Here is a 22,308-nt window from a genome sequence, read left to right as displayed (position 1 = left end):
TCGGTACTACCGAGCAATACTCGAGTACTCATGTACACGTGGTCATCCCTAATTATTTTCAATCAATATGTGAATTTGTTTTGGAAAGTCCTATGTTGTGTATTCTCTATATAGTGTTGAAGGTTTTCATCACCCTTGTCATCGTCCTAATTCAATATCTGATCGAGATTTTCAGCGCTTTTTTATTAATTAAAAGTTGTTAGTTCTTCGTTACTACTTCCGTCTTTGTTTTGGATTTTAAACCGGTTAAAGAGCAATAGAAATCTAGATGAATATATGTTATCATGGTGTCTGAACTTTAAGAAGTTTGCATATTTAGTTATCATTACCAATTACTGTAGTAATGATTTATGACTTATGATTTTGTCATCTTACACAACAATGAGTTCTGTGTTCAAGGTCATGTACTGAAAGGATAGATCGTAACGTTCCTGTCGTAATATCTTTGATAGAGGGTTGCTGCTTTTAGAAATGCTGTTGAACCATGGATTCCAAGTTGTGAAGTTGAGTTTGCTACTCAGGAATTCCACAGTAAACTCAATTATTTAATAACGCTGATGGTTATATGTCAAAATATGTTTTAATGCAAATTATCAAAAAAGACACCCAAAAGACTGTAAAGGTCTTTGAGCTGAATGTGAAATTAAATCCTTTAATTTATATTTATTTGGCTGTGTTGTTTTTATGTGCTGATTTATGTTGTTTTACGTCTTTATTTTTATTCTGTAGTTAGTCACCACTTCGGTGTTATAACATGTATATCAATTATATAGTAAGTTTTATAAAATTTGCTGTTTGCAAGTATGAATTGTTCTAAATACTAAAGATTTTCTTATCCCAGGCAGATAACCTTAGCCGTATTTGGCACAACTGTTTGGAATTTTTGTGCATCTATGATTTTATCTTTGTTTGACTCTCTTTGCTATTTTCACCTGAGCTTCACTGATGAGTCTTATGTAAACAAAACACGCGTCTGGCGTATCAAATTATAAGCCTGGTATCTTTAATATAACTATTTGCTTGTTGTAATGTTCTATTGTATTGTTTATTTGTGTACTTCTCCGTCCTGTATGTTCTTCCATATATTCGTGTTGTAGTCCTGTCATTTAAATGTTATATTAGGCATAAAACCAGGTTCAAACCACCGTATTTTTTTTAAGTCAGGAAAACGTCCAATGTTATATTATAGTTCGCTTCTGTATGTGTTGCATTTTAGTGTTTCCCTCACTTTTAACTTGTAACCTGGTTTTGTTTTTTTCTCAATCGATTTATGAACTTCTAACAGCGATATACTACTGTTGCTTTTATTTATATGAACCATACCCGTAAAATGTTTATATGTATATACTATTATCGCATGCGGTATAAAAGAAACAATTGATTTATAAAATCACATTTATTTATAACAATATGATCTATAAAGCTTCATTTAAGATTTTATCTAACGTTAAAAGCTGTATATAAATGCTGACAAAATGTTTCAGGAAAACTTAATCATTAGTATTCCTGTCATGAATATCCCATGAAATATATGACTTCTGTAAAATGGTATCGTACTTCGATAATTAACCATTAGTATGTCCGGCCTGTAATGTATAACTTACACTACAAAGCTTTTCACACGAACTGGCGTCAATAAAATATAATGTCATGAACATATGAGCAAAGGGTATGGACGTCTGAACCAAGAGTTTTGCATACTATATAAATTAACCGTATTATTGTGATTGTTTCTTTATACAATGATATGTTGAAATCAATAATAATGTCTATACATGTGTATTAAGAAAAATGTATCCATTATTTGTCAAAGATGAAAAATGCCTAGCCATTTATGATATAAGAGCCTAAAATACTTCTAAATAAATGCAACATTAATCTTGATTTGCCACCTCTTTCATCTTTCATATTCTTCTCGTCAGACATGACTACCATGCACTCTCATTCTAAAGCTTCACTATAATAGATTTGATCAAATAAAGCCCTCATTCACTCTCATTTTATCAACATATAAATATTATGTAATAATGAACTATCACAGACTAGCAAAGAGAGATAAGATGGTTAATACACTAGTTATATAAAGCGATTTATTCAATACAGGAAGTAATTAACTCATTTACCATTACAACATACAATATCAGCTTTACTTAAGTAAAACTGACACATCTCTAAAAATAAACCAGAGAAAATTGCTACACTGAAAAGAAGTCAGTGTGGAAATACAATTTAGTTTTATTCTTTTACTCTCACCCAAACAACATTTCACAGCAGTTAAAGGAATACTGTCTTCAATATGTATATTCTGAACTGGAACGATTTCAAAGAACCGTTTTAAGGATACTGTACAACAACATCCAATATTCTTTACACTTTAATATCATCTACTCGTTCATATATTCTTTCTCAATAGACACAACAGGACAATGCTTTTAATCATCTTATCCCTCTCTATAGCTCAGCTGTTTGAGGTATTTTCTATAACAATGGTTTTTCTACAGTGATATGATCTGATATTTTACAGTTTATAATGAAAGTTTTTGGTAGCACCAATTTTTCACTCTCCTTCATTTCATATTTGGCACGTTTCAAATATCAGACTGACGTCATGGATCGGTTATCTCTCCAGCAACATAGTCATTGTGTAATTTCATTATTGTCATGAAAATGTAGAAAACGTGTGTTGATTGTTGAGATACTCAAATGCAATTTCGTGGCAAAACTTAAATTGCTCCTGAAAAAAAAATGAAACATACTTAATAAATGATCGTGTCGCTATGGACAACCAACAATGTAATTTTGATAATTATTTCAATCAGATTTTGAAGGCAAATATAGGATGACATTAGGGGAAATACAGATGTGCACGATCCAATCATTCTTGATCCAACCATGAAGGTATTTAGCGCCCGAAAAAGTTATCAATTTCTTTTTCCATCTTTAAACATATCTTAAGGCATTACCAACGTATTGATTATTTCATATTGTATTCTTACAATGATTTATTTGTGATTATTGTTTATGTTGATGATTGCAAGATACTTTAGAACTTTTTCATTTGAAGGAAGTATTTATCTACCCTCATTTGCTGAGTGAAATTCTTCGGTGTTTAACAATCGGGAATTTATGTCGATCTTTTTATAATATTCATGTATTTGGTTTTGATGTTATATATATATGTTATATTTGTTATTCTCGTGGGATTTTGTCTATATGTGTTACATTTTAGTGTTATGTCGTTGTTCTCCTCTTATATTTAATGCGTTTCCCTCGGTTTTAGTTTGTTATCCCGATTTTGTTTTTTCTCCATGGATTTATGAGTTTTGAACAGCGGTATACTACTGTTGCCTTTATTTACAATTTGTCATGTAATAGTGCTTATGTCATCAATGCCTCTCGCATGAAATAACGCAACACAGATGTGACCCTTATTATATAATAAACATCAACCTTGCTAATTTAATATTCAAAGAACCAATATATACTGTTATGATAGCACAGCAATATGTCACCTACCAGAGTATCAATCAGTTGTGGACGATTTAATCTCATTTGTTTCACAGCCTGGAAGACATCTACTTCTTTGTCTGCCTTAATACGTTCTAATACATAATTTGCTGCAACAAATAATCCACTTCGAAGGACACCATTCCTGTATATATAGAATATTCAAGGTCGAGCAATGATAATATTGTATAGGGATACATATAATAAGGTTTAATAATCTATCGAAGGTCATTTAAACCAATCATTTAATTGAAACATGAAATGCTTTAGACTGAGAAAAACATAACATGATACTTTTGTATCTTCATTTTCAACTGATGGATCTAGTTGCATCAAATAATTGATTTCTTGATAACAGATCTCTTAATTTTGTGATATATTTGATTTAACAAATACTGAGCTGTAACGAATCTACGCGAATGGTAATTATGGTGTATTATAAACAAAATCAACACAAATGTTGTTGACCCCTATAGAAATACTGACTGTGTCCGTGAATTGACACAGTCGCCTGACGCAAATGAACATTTGAATACTATTATGATACTAATTAAATTGGTATTTTTTTCAACATATAGTAATTTATGTAACGATTGTAAATAACAATATGCAGTTGCAAACCCTCGAAGAAAAGCGTCTTCCACGCTTTACATATCTTAACGATGATCATGTTTGTTGATTATAACAACAAAGCTTTTGTTTTCATGTACAAAATCTTCTGGATGATGAAGTATCGGCGTATGCTAATTAGCATCTTACAAAAGTAGAAATAAAATGGACAAGTAAATCATGATATATAGATAATAAATTCTTCTTTTACAAAATTGTTAATAACTTGATTGATTTACCAGTTTCTCTGGGTTGAAACTCTTGGCACGCCTTTTTCAAGATTATCAAATAAAACCCTTGGTTTAATATAAATTTCCTATATTAATCATTCATTTCCATCGTGGTATTTTTTGCTGGATGTGTATATTTTACAAGGTATTGTTTTACATCGGTAAACTATAGTCCCCCCTGTCTAACAGTAGAATCACTGGTTTGGGATAGGAGTAGTGTAAATGTATAAGAATATTTCAAAACGATCGTGCAAAATTCAACGTTAAGCTTCTAAAATTTTTGAAATTGCTGGCCATGATCATTGGATGGATTAGACCATGATGGTATTTATACTGATCATATAGAAAATCATATACATTTACTATTGGAATGAGCTGATTAAGATAATTTTTTTTTCTTGTATTAAATAGTAAGGGATGTGGTGTATCACTAGTTGTCATAATGACAGGCATTTTCCTCCTACAAATGCTACGAAAACTATATACTATTAAATTCATTATTCTGGCCAATACTATGAAAAATTTATGTACTATAAATTCATTAACCTAGCCAGTCTTTCAAACTTACATGCAGTGAACCGTGACTGGCTTATTCCCACTTTGCTTTTGCCAATTTTCTACCATATCTAACAGTTCCAGCAATGCAGCTTTTGAGTTAGGTACATTAGCACCTTCAGGCCATCTGTGAAAATGGAATTGTCGAACCACACGTGGAACCTCCTGAGGCTAAATTTAACAAATAGGTACATTGTCATATTGAACGTCATAGTGTCTCATAAAATACTAAAAGAAAGTTTTCAGAAATATCCATTTATCTCGAAAAAATGTGTAAAATATTGAAGAAGTTGCTTATCCTAAAAAATCAATTAGCAAGACAGACTTGTAAACCTATTGACATTAAATTAATATTAAAACTGTATACACAGAAACGTATTTGACATTTACAAAACATAAATGAGAGGAGCAACTTACATTCAATGTATTTGTAATCGTAAAGTCACGGACTGTGACACTCGGGTCAGATTTGATTTCTGCTGTTGTTTCGACAATAAAAGGACCGTAACTCTCACCACAAGTTTCTAATGTCCAATATGGTTCACATGTCTTAAAAAGAGATTAAAAATGGTTTAATGCTGAAAACAAAATTCATTTCATATCAACAATATTTATATATTATATTCGTCTCATATTTAGCCAATCAATTTTTGATCTGCCAATTTGCATGAGCCAAAAACATGTTCTTTTTTCAGTGGAATCCGAACCCCAACATCCGAAACATCCTGACATCATAAAATTCACGATTGAATTTTGTGCGACTGTAATAAAAGTGAAAGGTTGAGCTAGCTATAAAACTAGATTAAATCACTATTTTCTACATAAGATGATGCCGGTACCAGGTCAGGAAAATGACAGTTATTATTCATTCGTTTGATGTGTTTGTTCTTTAGATTTGCCATTTGATTACGGACTTTCCGTTTTGATTTATTCTCGGATATCGATATTTTTTGTTATTTTACTTGAAAAGAAAGACAAACAAAATGATTGCAAAAAGACAGAAAAAAACAAAAGCATAGCTGATGTGTTTCCTTCGGTTTTGGTTTGTAACCATAATTTACTTTCGCTTAATCGATTAACGACTATTGAACAGCGGGATTCTACTGTTGCCTTTATTCGAAATAGTATATACCACTTTCATTTTAACTGCATCCGTTATCTCCAATTTCATAAACAATGCAATTGTCTAATCCTAATATTTTTCATGGTCGTTTTATAATCCTTTTTCATAATGAAAATTAAACTATATATTAGATATTGAAACAACAATTCAAATGTTCTAGTCGATATTGTTTGTCAGGGTAAATTCGGACATTAGTGCAGAATATGACTTACAGAATTGCAATGAACAAAACAAATATGATTTCGAAATATATATATGCATTCACAATTTTAATATGTATACCTTATCTGTTTTGTCAATTTCATTAAGCATTACAATACAATAAGAATTGTGGTCGATTATGAGTCGCCAGAAGTCTACTATTGTGTTTGGTAATGGCATCTGCGTGATTATGAAGGCATCCTTTCGTGCGTATCCCTGGAATATAATTTCAAAGAATTAGTGTCTAAAAGTATTAGATCTATAATCAGTTTTAATACAACATGACTGTAGATGTTTTATAAATTTGTCAACATGTAGCAACAACTATTTTAATGTTTGTGTTAAAACATTTAAATTTGTTGAAATACCTTGAATGAAATGACCATGAAAACGTTGTTAAAATCATTTAGTTTGATTTCATTTGGTCACTTTCTTATAGACACTTGACGCTTTACATCAATTAGATTAGTTGTTTTTATTCTTCAACAAGCTTACTTTAGTTGATTCATTCTTTTTCTTTGGGAAATTAAAATAAATATTCTATGGACTATATGATGTTAACACGACGTTTAAACCCTGTGATGTAGAAACACGCATCAATTAAAATCTTCAAAATATTTATTTCAGAGATTTTATATCGCCTCAAGCTAGCTATTTTTAATTCTTTATTTCATATATTTGTTATTTAGCAATAACTTGTTTTTAACATTATTTTCATTATCCCTGCACCAATAGTCCACCAGCAGCCTGCGGTAACAAATATATTGTCTTTTTCGTCTTGTTCCGGGATACTGTACTTCGATATTTCCCACGTAACGTAAGCAACAAACAACAAAATATACCGTTTTTGGGTAATACATAACTCTATATGAAATGAAAAGATATATACGGTATAATGAGTGCCAATGAGACAACTCTCTACAAGAGACCAATTGACATAAAACGGAATAAAATGCATTGTTTCCCTATTTAGATCCAAAAAGGAAGAATATATATATATATTGCTTTAATAAAAAAAAGTTTGTCGGGAATAACAAGTTAAACGGATCTTGCTTATAAAATTCACTTTACTTCCTTTATTAACGGAACAATTATATTAAGAAATAAACTGATTGTCAGTAAAATGGTTAATTATATTCATCTCATATGTTTACAAGCTTTGTATGATATGGAGAGGTATATAGCCACGCTTCAGGCTCAATTTTATTTTCACTTTCAAGTTCTATACATATGAATCTTATTGCAGAGAATTAAAACAAATCGCACTTTTAACCTTCCCAAATTTGAAAATTTGAAAAAGATTATTTTTTTATCCTCTCGTAATACACAACTTGTTCACAACATAATAACCTCATCTAAACGAATAACCCCAGTCATCGGAATTTTTTTAATACTTTGTGGTCTTGTTGATAGTATCTGATGATCAAGAAATTTCTATCTGAGGAAATATATACAGATTATCCACCATAAATAGCGTCCCGAATCGACAAAGTTGAAAACGTATGAAAATCGTCCAGTGGACAAACTTGCAAGACATTTCGTTTCTTTGAAAACAAAGTCGTTTTGACTACGCAAACCATCAAAAAGTATGTAGCTGTTTTGTAGAGTTAAAGCACAATTACGGAAAAGCACTATTCAGCATGCAACAAATCTAAATTTTCAATAAATAACGTCACAAATGACAGTTTATTTGTAAAAAGCGGCGAAAACCGACATTGGACATCTTGCAAGACATTTGCCAGAAGCTGTTGCCTTTTTATATGTGGTGTGAGTGCTGCAAAACTCATACACCTTGTGTTAAAATTTCATAGATTTATATATACTTATACTAAAGTTATTGTGCGATTTTGATATGGTATATCTATGTACTTTTGTGAGCAGAATTTACACAAACGAAATTTCATATAATCTTATATTTTAAAACCTATAAATTTTGATAACTTAACATTTTCCTAAATCTGACCATAATGAACATTATTTGTTTTTGCCAAAAGATATCCTTAGCCGTTACAGAAACGCATATTCAGTAATAATGTAATGCTTTATATATATAGCATATCATTATCAAATTTTCGCGGATATAACACTGTTTTGAAGAACACAAACACCCTTGCTTAAGTCATTATGTGTATAGTCTGTTACGTCTGACACGCATATTTTTGACGTTTTGTCAATATGTTGTCCTTATTTTAGACTATTGTAAAATATGATAAAACAATTTGTTGGTTTTTTTTTCAGAATAGTATTTACCTGTCTAGTCTTTGGATATAAATTTTAACTGTTATGATTTTATAGAAATACTGTTTATTAATGTGTACTGGTTGATTACACGGTATTGACGCAATAACGCGCATAACGTCAGAGTAAACAAAGATATTGTGGTATTATTTTGCCTATCAATTTTCAAGTAACAATTATACATTCCCATTTGTAAAAAAATCCAATATAGTGGAAAGTCATTTTAAGTTACTTCTTATCTTAAGCGACCAATCTTTTTTTTAATTCTTACATTAAGAAACACTGCGTTAATATAATCGTTGTGATCTTCGACCTGTGTAGTGAGATAAGGTCGGCATCTGTTTGCTGAAATAAAATTAAATATAAAATATATTATAAATGAATAAAAAAATTCTTGAAGATTCAATTAGTTTATCAGTTCCATGACAAGTACTTTGAACAACAAATGTTTGATGTATGATTCAAATTAATGTTCCATTAAAACACATGGCCTGATATGAAATACATTTGAAATAACGAGTTATGTAAACTGTTAACATTGCTAAAATTGGCAAAGGAAGGATAACTCCTAATTTCAAACTTTGCATTTTGTGTACACTTTTTGAATTATTGTTCCTAACACAACAAATCATCGTATTAGGTATCACCAACTTGTACAAACGACCCAAACTTATCGGACATTCAAGTATTACCTCCCAGTTTTAGTTTGTAACTCGGATTGTTTTCTCTCAATCGATTTATGACTTTTGAACAACGGTATACTACTGTTGCCTTTATCATAAAACATTGGTGTCCTTTCTATACTTGTTAATGACTATTGAGAACTCTTCAATTGTATTGTAATTACAAAAGAGGGCCGAAATGGACAGCCAAACTCATAGATCGAAAACAACAACTGACATCATGCTAACATTGTCTGTTCGTAATAAAATCATCTCATTAAATCACATCTGTTGTATGGTTGAAATTGTAAATCATTAAAATTTTGATAATTACGTATACGAAATAAGGACCATCTATAAACACAATTCAACTATTACCAGACGTTTTTTCATGTGTCCGTATTGATATCTTTTAAGATAACCGTTTTATTTTCAATGTTATTGACACTTATGTCAATACAAATGCATCAAGAAATTCTCACACATTTCGTCTGTGTTATGCAATGTTTATAGAAAGAAACCAATGAAAAAAGAAAGGAGCTCTCTCGGGTCTTTATTCAAAGTCATATTTCACGACTATGAAATCGTTTTTTTTATAATTGTTGACCAGAATGGTTTTAATTTATAAAGAAAAAGATGTGAACATATACCGGTCATTGAAAGATCTTCAACAGTAAGGAAAACCATACAGTCAAGTAAGTTATAAAAATCCCTGGTTTGACAAAAAGTACTATGTAAAAGAGAAAATCAACGGTCTGATTAGTACTGATAGTTAATGTTTTTTTATGCAGGTTGTTTCTTTTTTTAGGGGCGTGTGTTTGTGATGAGTCTGATGTGATGTTCAATATTTGTTGTTATTCGTTAGTCCATGTATGTATTATATGATAAAATAGATATAGGATAGTTATTGTGTTCAGGTTTTGACTAAATAAAACAAACGTATATCAAGAAATAATAGGAATGAACGAGATAGGCGAAAGATAAAAGTCTATGTTATCTACAATAAATATCTATTGTTGCATAGTGTTATGTCCATTTTATTGAGATTCATGCAATATTCATTAACTTCACCACGCTTTTGTATCACGGAACGTTAACTTTACTTGGATTTACTTGGAAAGGCTTCAACCACGTTCAGGATATGAACTATCCTATTTATTCATCAGTTCAAAGTAAAATAACAACAATACCGACCCACTATCAGTAAAGAGACACTACTTAATGAGCTGGTGATACCCTAAAGGACTAGTCGTCTAGCATCAGCGGTATCAACCAATACAGGATGAAAATGACACTTAATAAGTCTTACTTAAAGACATGCAGTATTTTACTTAATAATGAGGAATAACGTTTTTATTATATATATTCCGGAGGCATAATGTAACAAAGAAAGCAAAATGAGATAAGACAAGGACTTACCGATAAAATACCGTAAATGACAGATTGGGTCTTTAATTGCAATTAGACTAGAGATGTATTTTACCTGGAATTATTTCCGTCGATCTGTTTTTGAAAATATTTTCAGGATGCAAAGCTGAAGTACTATCATCTTTTTCTATGGTTGCTGATAATAATCTTAAAACCTGAAATCAATTATTTTGTAATTATATCATGCAATCTCTTAAATGTTGAATGCTTTGATGTAAGCCTCAAAGATTATATGAAGTAATCAATTTAGTATTTATAGTTCTTAATTCATATGTTCTACATTGAATGTTAATAAAACACAGAAACAAATCTCTTAACATGAAAACTACATTCGGGCAGTGAGTACAATTATCTGTTGACATGTATTTACTTGGAAAGGCTTCAACCACGTTCAGGATATGAACTATCCTATTTATTCATCAGTTCAAAGTAAAATAACAACAATACCGACCCACTATCAGTAAAGAGACACTACTTAATGAGCTGATGATACCCTAAAGGACTAGTCGTCTAGCATCAGCGGTATCAACCAATACAGGATGAAAATGACACTTAATATCTTATTTTGGAGGAATATCTTTTATCAGGAATTCTCAAACTAAACGTTTAAACGCTAAAAGATGTATACAAGCTCTCTTTGACGAATGAGTTTTGGTTCTCCCTTTCGGATCGTCCATCTTTATTAAGACAGACTACAAAATACAAACAAGACCCTAATGATAACTATGAATATATTTGTACCGTTATTATCTGTAAACATTTTACCTCAAACTGTTCATCCATCTTGGTTTTACTGATAGACTCGTCATACTGAAGTAGATCGGATAGTGTGTCTAGATATTTTTGTACTGGGACTGTTGTATCGCCACATATTAATGCTTCTAGTAACACGTCATATACAAATAGGTATTGTTCCTGCAAAATATATGGTAATGTGTAGTGGTAAATCATTGTCACAGGAATTATTAATGATTTTGAAAACTTGAGAGAAAAGTAATCTTCAAATTAAATTTCTTTATGGTCATCCACATTGTATACGTTCATATCACAAGTATAAAAATCATTCAGGTGACAGTAGTTTATCGGTGTAAAATAATTCGTTACTAAATAATTACAAAAGAATACATAAGTTAAAGCCAAATTTATAAATATGAAACAAAAATGAGTAAGAAATGTAAAACAAACAAAAAACGAACTCAAAATTGAAAAAGTGGAAGTTCATAAATACTGACAGACCAAACGCTCGACTTTATCAACCAACGATAAAACAACTGTAAAACAAATGTGATATTCCTGCTATACATTATAATTATCATGATATCATTCGTAGTAATCAGTATTTCAAGAAGATAATACTTCCAGAAAAATTGGTATTTTAAAACATCTAGAATGTACAAATCCTGAACGTTGTTTCTGTTGTACACAAATATAGGATGACGTACATTATAACCGTTAATTGTATTGTACGATTATATCATTGCATTTCCAATATCAAGATTATTCAGCGTATATCAATTCGTCAAAGCTGATTTACAAAGGATAAAAGATTTACAAAAATGCTCTACATTCTAATACATACTAAAGTTTGGACCATATTAACCCTCTGTGTTCGCATTAATTGAACAAAGTTGTGAACATCAACAATTCCTTCATTTTTAGCCTGGTCTAGATTGACATCAATGGCAATATAAGTACCAGTTCTACCCACACCGGCACTGAAATAAAAATTATCGGGATTCTGACAACTGTCACAGATTGATAAATACATATGACATTCGCACATGATAATGCATTAAAAACTCCCGCTTTTGTCTATAGAAGATACATGATAACATGCAAATTTCTAAGTATCAGTAATAAAACTGTATTTCTGTCATTTTATCAATAAAAAATCTAAATAGATAATTCATATTTTTCCCAGTCGTGATCCATAATGAATATTTTTGAATCATTAGGTTCACAACCAATTTCGAATGTTTGAACTCCCTTTGACTTGAGATACTATCAGGAGTAAATTAAACATAAATCATGATATAACTCATGATTTATACAATCAAGCATAGTCTTGATATTTTAAATCATTTCTTTTTCTTGAAACCCTATCTTAACACTGAATATCGATTTGTCCAATAAAATTAAACAATAAACTAATGACTCAATATAGCATTTAGGGTTATTGGTCAGTGCAAATATCTCTCGTGACTCACTATCATATGTCATACACTTGGTCAAATACAGGTAACTAATGACAACACGCGACTGGTGCCAGGATTATTGTATCTCATTGTTTTATCTGTCATACAAAATCATTATTTAATGTAATTTGATTATGTTTTATTCTGATTAATCTCAGACTGCTGGTGTCTGTATTGATCATAGATTATCACATTCAAGTGTTTATATTCAACATGAAATTAACGTAATTGAAGTCTGAAATTGTGTCAGGTTATATAATAAAGCATACATTTTCCATCTATCAAATCTTGATTTATGTCGTGTTTATTGTATCTTTGCATGTTGTTGGACATAAAAGTTATAAAAGATTAACCTTCAAACCCTACTATCCTCAAGGCTGATAGCGACACATGTTTCAATGGTTATGTCAGTATCATACTCATTATTATAGACTAAACTAAAATAATAAAAGAAGCGATAAAGAGTTCAAAACATGGTCATAACATATCTCATTCATTTTTCGACCCTTTTTAACGTATCTTGCTACAAAACAAGTAGGGAAATAGATTTCAAGCTCAGTAATTTCTGCAATGAAAGTTTACGTTCTTGCTAAGAATCTATATGGCAAATGAACACCAAGTCTTCAATGAAAACACACTTTATTATATTTATATAACTATATAGAGTAAACAAGATATAATTTAATTAACCATGAATGTTTAGAAGTAAAATGCAATATGGTTAAGGCGCTGCTGGTGTATATATTTAAACAAGACGCGCTTTTGCATATGACTTTATCAGTCTGATATCTTTGGTGAATATTTTGTCATATCAATATTTGTAATTCAATGAGGCAGAAAGCTTTGCATAATATCCACTAACCTGCAATGAATTATTGGTGGTCCATTGTCCAAATTGTCATGTAATCTTATTTTTTGCCGGAATAAAAGTAATGAATTTCCAAATCTAGGTACACCGTGATCTGGCCATGTCGTATAATGGTACTGTTTTACTACCGTCGTTTTATCGTCCTGGCAAGTACAAAAAGAAAGCATGAAACTAACAAAAGATGTAACAACTATCGAAATCTGAATTTTATCTGAATATGCGTTTTTTATATTTGTCTTTTTGTGAATTTGAAAATATAAAAACCGGTCAAAATATTGACTTCTATGTGTTTCTAATAGTTAAACTGTGTTACCGGGTTGTCATCTTATTTACACATATTCTGTACAAAAAAAAACATCATTCTATAATAATGTTCTTACCTTAGAAATGCGGAATGTTCTGATGGAAAAATCCGGTAAATATTGACATTCTAAAAACTCCACGATTAGACCTGCATACTCCTGTTTTCCTGCATCTGGCCAATACTGTTCACATTTTTTCTGTTGATAAAAAAAGTTTGTATGGCAATATTACGGATGTACTGATTAGAAAGTAAAATAACGAAATTTCCGAACTCCAAGGAAAATTCAAAACAGGGAGTGCCTAACAAATGGCAAAATCAAAAGGTCAAACACATTAAACGAATTGAAAACAATTGTCATATTACTGATTTTGTACAGGCATTTCCTAATGTAAAAAAAGGTCCATTGAACATGGTTTCATAACTAAATATAATGAAATGTATATTTCGTTTAAAAAACATTTAATTGATATTCGCCAAAAAAAAATCAACTTCATTTTCAACATTCGTCGGGTGCTTTTGTCTTTTATGTTATAAATAAGCTAGAATGATCTTTTATGTTTGTAGGTTTTCCAATTGTTATTGAGGATGTATATAATATGTCTAATTTATTGAATAAAGCTATCTTACCTTTCCAGTTTCTGTTGGATTTGTAAGCATTATAATTGTTTTAGAGTCCTCTTGCCAGACCATTCTCCATATATCATCTATTGTTGGTTTGGTAGGACCTAAATCATTAAACCAGATATTATATTGTCAATTCATCTCTTTGTGTTAAAATGTCGCTCCATTTATGATTTTTTTATCCAAATATTTGAAATCTTTTATGAGAACTGTATTAGGGAGTTATTTCTAATTTCTAAAATAATATTATTTATCAAATGTCTAGGTCACAACAATTTCGTTATATACTGTCGAACCTCGTTTTGTCAAACTCTGTTGAATCGAAGTAATGTCTCAAAAAATATTTCAATTTACACGTTTTATGACTTTGTATACATTTTTCATATTGAATAACGCACATGTTGTAAACTGTTTCATAATACATATATCATGGGCAATACGATCTAACTCATTCGTATAGATAAATACAATACCGGATGGTGCTACTGCTGGAAGACTGACTCCCATTAGCCAGTGCTCGGGAAAATTTATTGAAATATTTCATTCTTAAATTACAGTTCATGATAAATGGTTGCATTCATGATAAATGGTTGCAAACTCGCCAGATAAAGTTGGCATCAGACAGTTTGTGGTTGGTGTTCCTTTTTCGCTTTTGATGCTTTTGAATGTTCTAAAACATTATAGTCCCGCATCGGATGTACCAGTCATTACCGCCACTAAAATTGACATACTACGTTTACACATAAAATAAAATTGTCGTTTATATGAGCAACAATACTTGTTCATACCTTGAGCAGCAATGTATGCTTTCTCTCTTTTGTACCCCTGTGAATGAAAAACAAATTAAATAAATAATAATATCTTTTTGCTCTGTAGGCGATAGATCATTTAACTTTCATGCAATGCTTTGGTTTGAATATTTTATCATTGTATAAGTATTTTTTGTTGGTCTGTTCACTTGTCTCCTTTTGATTTGTTTCGTCCGTGTTGACCTCCGTATTTCCATTCTTCTAATAGCCATTTCCTATAAATCTTATTTTCGATATTGTTGAACTACTTTGGTCTAATATATCATAGTAATGATACCAAGGGGTAATAAAAAAAGTATGTTAGAGAAAAGTACACGCGATCCTATCAAAACAATATCAAAACACCAATTTTTTTAGGATCGATTAAATATCGCAAAGAAATAATTTAAGATTGCGCAACATGAGTCCAACCAAAACCGGTGCTGAATACAACTGCTTAGGAAGGTAAAACATTCATGTTAATCCAGTTGCACCCATTGTGTTGCATATAACAAGCAAAACGTCTGTGTTAAGTATAAACTGATTTTGTTATCAAGAGGTATTACTAATTAAGATTTTGATAAATTATTTAAGAAACTGAGATCCAATCATCTCCTTCAAAAATGATCAAAGATAAGTGTGTCAATTCTTTTATAAAATTGACCTTTCATAACTAAAGAAATTATCAAACAAATAAAAATAAATTCCGTCAAGCAAAGTTGACCTTATAAGAATTTGGCTATTTCTTTCATGTCGCCTTTGGTCATATAGATCCCAACGTTTCGACCTTTTTAGACATTTCTAGCTTTGAAATGAGTTTGTTTAATCGTTCATTTTAAAAGTAAATAAAAATACGCTTTGAATGAACCAAATCTATAAAGTTTTATTTTCATTTGCACAATTAATAATGAGGGATAAAAGCAAATATATAAAGGAATCGATTTCTATCTTTTCTAAACGTTTCATATCGTAATTGGTATTTACTAAAGAGATTAGTTTGTTTTTCAATTCTTATCACTAGCATGATTAATATCTATTCGCATGCATTTATTGGTATCAATTTCAATTTCAATACATTATAATGCTTTTCAACTTAAGCTTACTATATCTTCTTTACACAGGATGCTAGATGTACTTACATCAATATAATTGGCATTTGTATAATCATCGTTCTCATCATCAGCAACAGGTGTCAGTATAACTCGAGTGTGATCATCTAAAATATCATGGAATAGTTTTAATCAAATCAGGGTGGATATATTTAACCATTTTGCATAAACCTTGTCATTTTAAACTGGTTATGGAGATTAAAAAGGTACAATGTAATCCCAATATTAAAAAAAACATATTTGATTAGTTTCATTAAAACTGATGTGTATTATATATACTTCTTTGGCCTAGTTAAACTGAATTATAATGCCTATCAATATAAAAACTATATGATCTGTAATTATTTATTGCTTAAATACTTATATAATTCGCATCATGGGGGATGAAATGTTTCTAAGATGTGATTTATGTGGGAATTACAACATTATATCATTTCCCAAGATTATTACAAATTAAAGCTCTAAGGTCCACTGTTTTTAAGTGTGGTAAACCAGTTCTTACAAAGTGAAAACGCCTACTGCTGAGAACATTAATATCTTTAAATCATAACTCAGGCATCTTTCACCACCCATGGTTTGATTAAAAATCAACTTAAGTATAAAAACTCACAAGCTATAATGTTCCCGTAACGATTTTTTATTTTGTTTTCCGACTTCTGTGCTACTTCACAGCACGCTGTTAGACCAGCCGGAATAAGCTGAAAGAAAAAGGTCACATTATACTGTAAAAAGATATGACTCATGGCTCGGCAGTCAAGTAAGCACGGCAAATTCATAAAAGTTCTACTTCCTGTAAGCTTTGAAATCGGAAAAGTTTCTATGAAATGAATTATTCCGTCAATATAATCTAATTAAAAGTTGTGTACTGTTAGACCATGTAGAAATAATTACCCTGTATTCAGTACGAAATCCTTCCACATCATTTTCCTTCTTCTGTTTAACATAATCCCATAGATCTTCTACTCTAACTGATGGTATTACACAAGCACCTACATTACCATAAACAGGTTCAGTTTCTGCTATATTTTTTGTGGTGCATGGTTCAATTAATGGTTCTAATTCAACATCATCTATGTTTAAAAATAACAAAATGTGCTATTAAATGTTCACTGCTGACACTATAGTATGTTAAATGTAAAACAAGTCGGAAAATGCAAATAAGGGCAACACTGAAAAATAACAAAATAACAGAATAAGAAGTATTTTCTAAGACTGACGAAAGTATAACTTTCAGTCCAAAATCTTTTTACTATGCTTTTTTTCTAAGCTATATTGACTCTGTCTTACATGTATATGAATTTGTAAAATGAATTGGTTAAGAAGAATCAATTATAACAACGAGGAATTTAAATGTGGCTTGTCTAATTTAAGTTTTTATATTTTTTTTTCTCGTCAGGCACAAATGTGTGACCATGAAAAATCGACAAAGACAAACGAATTGTTTTGTTTTTACCATTCAAAGCTTGTGTAAATACTGGATATTTTGAATAAAAAACAGAAAATAGCTCTTGTGCCTTATAAAATGAAATGTTCAGTTAACATTCAAAGAGAATCCAAATAAAATCAATGCCTTTCATACATTCTTTTTAAATTAAAGCTTTTCATGCAAAGCGAGAAAGAAACTGACAAAGGAAATGTACAGAACAATTTAATCTCAATATAGCTAACGATTTTATTCTGAAGTATTAGTTTTTAGATTCCTTAAGCAACTATTCCTTTAACTCAATTATCAAATTTAGGTGATAGAAACCTTAGACCATTTAGTCAAACTGGCTGCTGATGGAATTTATTAAATATATGTTTTATACATTATGGTGTCACTGGTTTGCATGATTACAACAAAATAAATGTTTACCCCAAAGCACATTTTATTGTTCAATTATACAAAATTATATTATGAAATCAATTTCGAGTGGGTCGCCTTTCTTATTATCTAATGTTGTATGTATATGTCTTTGACTAGTTTGACCGTTATTCAATATTATTTTTTTGTTTGTCTGGGTCTGTAATTAAGCTCCTTGAAATGAAGGTAACAAATCATCTTCTTAATCATTTAGAAATAAAGTAATTCCAGTTACATATTTCCTATCCACATAATTCAAATTAAATAATCGAACCAAAACCTTAGAAATGTAATGAATTACAACAAAGATTTAAACATATCATCAACAATGAAAAAAAAACCACACACATTTATGAAGAAAAAAATACTCACTAGTATGAAATATCCTCATATTGAAGCATGCATAAACCAAATAGCAGAGTAATGTCAGTAAAGTGCAGGTTCACAATACCATTATTATATGTTAAAACAATAGGAGAGTAGATTCAAACATACAAGATTAAAATGAAAAGGCTTGTGATGTGTCTCAGTAAAAACAATACTAACAAGAATGTGTCCACAGTACACGGATGCCCCACTCGCACTATCATTTTCTATGTTTAGTGGACCGTGAAATTGGAATAAATTCTCTAATTTGGCATTAAAATTAGAATGATCTTATCAAAGGGAACATGTATACTAAGTTTCAAGTTGATTGGACTTCTACTTTATCAAAAACTACCTTGACCAAAAACTTTAACCTGAAATTTGCACTATCATTTTCTATGTTCAGTGAACCGTAAAATTGGGGTCAAAACTCAAATTTGGCATTTAAATTAGAAAGATCATATCATAGTGCACATGTATACTAAGTTTCAAGTTGATTGGACTTCAACTTCATCAAAAACTACCTTGACCAAAAACTTTAACCTGAAGCGGGACAGACGGACGAACGGACGGACGGACGAACGAACAGACGGACGAACGAACGGACGGATGAACGAACAGACGAACGAACGGACGCACAGACCAGAAAACATAATGTCCCTCTACTATCGTAGGTGGGGCATCAAAACCAAAAGAGCAAGAAAATATTCATAAATAGTGTATATTTGTATATTTAACATTTTATGTCCAAAGTACACGGATGCCCCACTCGCACTATGTTTTTCCATGTTCCATGGACTGTGAAATTGGGTAATAATCTAATTTGGCATTAAAATTAGAAAGATTATACTATAGTGAACATATATACTAAGTTTCAAGTTGATTGGACTTCAATTTCATCAAAAACTACCTTGACCAAAAACTTTAACCTGAAACTCCCACTTTCATTTTCTATGTTTAGTGAACCGTGAAATTAGGGTCAAAAGTCTAATTTGACTTTTAAATTAGAAAGATCATACCATAAGCAACAAGTGTACTAAGTTTCAAGTTGATTGGACTTCAGCTTCATCAAAAACTACCTTGACAAAAAACTTTAACCTGAAACTCCCACTTTCATTTTTTATGTTCAATGGACCGTGAAATTAGGGTCAAAAGTCTAATTTGGCTTTAAAATTAGAAAGATCATATCATAGGCAACAAGTGTATTAAGTTTCAAGTTGATTGGACTTCAGCTTCATCAAAAACTACCTTGACCAAAAACTTTAACCTGAACGGACGCACAGACGAGCGAACGGACGGACGAACGAACGAACGAACGAACGAACGCACGAACGGAAGCACAGACCAGAAAACATAATGCCCCTCTACTATCGTAGGTGGGGCATAAAAAGTAAAGATCAAATCAAAATCGTATGTGCAAAGTTTCTGAACATATTCGTACTTATTAATATCAATATGAATGTGACCATGGAATGACTTCATACTAACTATCTTACCACAAGGTGTGGATGGGGTTGATGTATCAGGTTCAGGAACTATAGTTGGTCCAAAGTTCGGCATTTCTGCCTTCTCTCTCTCTGATGCCATATGTCTCTTCCTATGAAAATTAATTTCAAATCACAGTCGAAGAAAAACAATTATAAAAATTATATCATACAATGCTTATGACAACCTGCTAAAGAATTGAGTATGATTCCTCAAGACGTAATTATTTCCAGTTGTATACCGCTGCTGTTTAATTGTTAGCCCCAGATGGTATATTTGCACCGACATGAACTCATTACAAACATTGTTTTCATTGAAAATAGAATTGATAAATCTTAATTATTAATACTAATGAATGTATCTTCATATTGCACAGCTCTGAATCTGTATTATGGGTTTTGCATTTTCGATATATAAGCTCTTCAATGTTTGCATTAAGTCTTTATTTAAAAATAGCTCGAGACGTCTTCGAGCGTCACTAACGGTATATTCTATGTCATTATGCACTTCTGCTGCAGCAAAAGAATACCGAATCATGGTATATTAGAAATCAGCATTTATCCATTTTTTTAAACTGTCAATTTAATCAATTGATATGTATTTGCTGTATGCCTTATTATGTATGTACATGTATAAAGTTTCCGATTTTTTAACAAAATAAACACTGCATACCTCCATAAAAATAGAAGAAGTGCAAAGACTAGGATGAGAAGGATAAAAACAACCAAGACGGCAACAATAACTGGACCATGGTTTGCGTCTGGTGCTGGTTCTATACTAGCTGCTACCAAAAAAAAATGGAAACATTAAATTCACGATAAAAAATCAATTTGAAAAATTAATCAAACGGAAGTTTTATCAAATGTGTTATTTTCATAAATTCTTCGTTATTAGGGAATAATGTTCGAAATCTCTCAGGCACTTCAGACTACGAACGCACGAAAATGATATAGTGTTAATGTCATTTACTACCTCTGGGTTGATATCAGTGCTGCAGGATAATTAGTCCCCGAGTATACAGAGGTCATCGATTCTGCATTGATATGTTTTCATGAATACGTACTTGAAATATTATATCTATGTAATTTTACATACATTTTATTGTAGTATTAGTTAACCTTGAAGAAGAAACAATTTATCTTAATCAACACTTATAGCTTTCATTTTAGCTAAAAGAAAGTAATGCAACATGTAGATTACATAACCGTGTTAGTTAAATATATTCCTTTTATTGTTGTTTACATACCAACTACTTGTTTTTCTGCTTTTACAATCGACTGTCGAAGAATCTGCAAGAAAATAACCCGTTTCATTTACAGATGATGCATTGCAATTATGTAACCATTTGCACTTAATTTCTAAATGTTTCGTGTAAGTATGTTTTCCGTATGAAATAGATATGTTTTCAAGTAGTATCTATTCAAAGTTATGAGTAAAGTAGTCGAGTTTATTTCAAGCAGAGCTAATGAAATTAAGGATTTTTTTAATTTAGGATTTCGTTTAGAAATAAGATTTATTCAAGTCCAACAGGTTACAATTGGTCTACTTTTTTAGTCTAACGTTTAAGACTTGTTGATTATTCAACGGCTATATGGAAAATATTTAACAGTAACTTGACTGTCAATTTTCCATTATCTTCAATTAAATCTGCTACGTATTGTATTCAAACAAACTGTTCTTTATCAATTATTGTTTTTACCTTAGGGTTTTCCAAGAAGCTATTACACTCTAACTTCTGTCGTGAAAACAAACTCTCTTTTATTCAGGCAGATATTAATTTTGACATTTTAGATCTGTAAATATTGATTTAATATTTAATTATAAAGTGAATCCCCTAAAGAAAATGATTAACGATATTTTCCGTAATGATATAACCTTAATTCTCTTAGAAGTCAACAAAGTGGAAGAAAACACTAGATTAACTAATGATAAACATACCTTCTAGACAAATTTAGAATGTTAAAATTGATTTAAATATAGTTTTTCAGTAGGAATCAAATTTATTTGTGGCTTGAATCAATCATATGTCCAAATGACCAGATGTCCTTCATTCATTTCGTGAAGGTTCAAAGAACAAGGTTTTTTTAAAGAAGTATTTTAATTATTCATTTCGGAAAGGGTCAAGAAACAATTTGTTCAGGAAATATTTTGATAACTTTTAAATTGAGAAACAATA

General features: G+C 30.7%; 2 protein-coding genes across 7 annotated transcripts in view; both read right to left on the bottom strand.

The window, feature by feature from the left end:
• Positions 1–22,308, bottom strand: part of LOC139516491 (uncharacterized) — a 735,418-nt gene that overhangs the window by 181,596 nt on the left and 531,514 nt on the right. The window lies entirely within an intron of this gene.
• LOC139498624 (receptor-type tyrosine-protein phosphatase mu-like) overlaps positions 1,382–22,308 on the bottom strand; it is a 51,832-nt gene continuing 30,905 nt past the window's right edge. For 2 of the 6 annotated variants that reach the window (XM_071287135.1, XM_071287103.1), the window contains 19 exons: positions 21,379–21,421; positions 20,805–20,916; positions 20,144–20,244; positions 17,330–17,508; positions 17,049–17,136; positions 16,469–16,545; positions 15,330–15,366; positions 14,548–14,645; positions 13,997–14,116; positions 13,611–13,759; positions 12,133–12,268; positions 11,319–11,468; positions 10,609–10,708; positions 8,735–8,808; positions 6,307–6,441; positions 5,319–5,450; positions 4,915–5,072; positions 3,517–3,652; positions 1,382–2,734 (listed from right to left, as the gene is read on the bottom strand). In XM_071287135.1, coding sequence (XP_071143236.1) covers positions 2,660–2,734; positions 3,517–3,652; positions 4,915–5,072; positions 5,319–5,450; positions 6,307–6,441; positions 8,735–8,808; positions 10,609–10,708; positions 11,319–11,468; positions 12,133–12,268; positions 13,611–13,759; positions 13,997–14,116; positions 14,548–14,645; positions 15,330–15,366; positions 16,469–16,545; positions 17,049–17,136; positions 17,330–17,508; positions 20,144–20,244; positions 20,805–20,916; positions 21,379–21,421 — 2,100 coding nt within the window. In that variant the 3' untranslated portion in view covers positions 1,382–2,659. The remainder of the gene's footprint in view (positions 2,735–3,516; positions 3,653–4,914; positions 5,073–5,318; positions 5,451–6,306; positions 6,442–8,734; positions 8,809–10,608; positions 10,709–11,318; positions 11,469–12,132; positions 12,269–13,610; positions 13,760–13,996; positions 14,117–14,547; positions 14,646–15,329; positions 15,367–16,468; positions 16,546–17,048; positions 17,137–17,329; positions 17,509–20,143; positions 20,245–20,804; positions 20,917–21,378; positions 21,422–22,308) is intronic. The other 4 variants (XM_071287112.1, XM_071287144.1, XM_071287120.1 and 1 more) reach the window with 3 other exon arrangements.

The sequence above is a fragment of the Mytilus edulis genome, chromosome 1 (assembly GCF_963676685.1).
Source record: "Mytilus edulis chromosome 1, xbMytEdul2.2, whole genome shotgun sequence".
In the NCBI taxonomy this organism is placed as follows: domain Eukaryota; kingdom Metazoa; phylum Mollusca; class Bivalvia; order Mytilida; family Mytilidae; genus Mytilus; species Mytilus edulis.
Note: the sequence above shows the minus strand (reverse complement) of the source record. Positions and strands in the feature narration are given on the sequence as shown.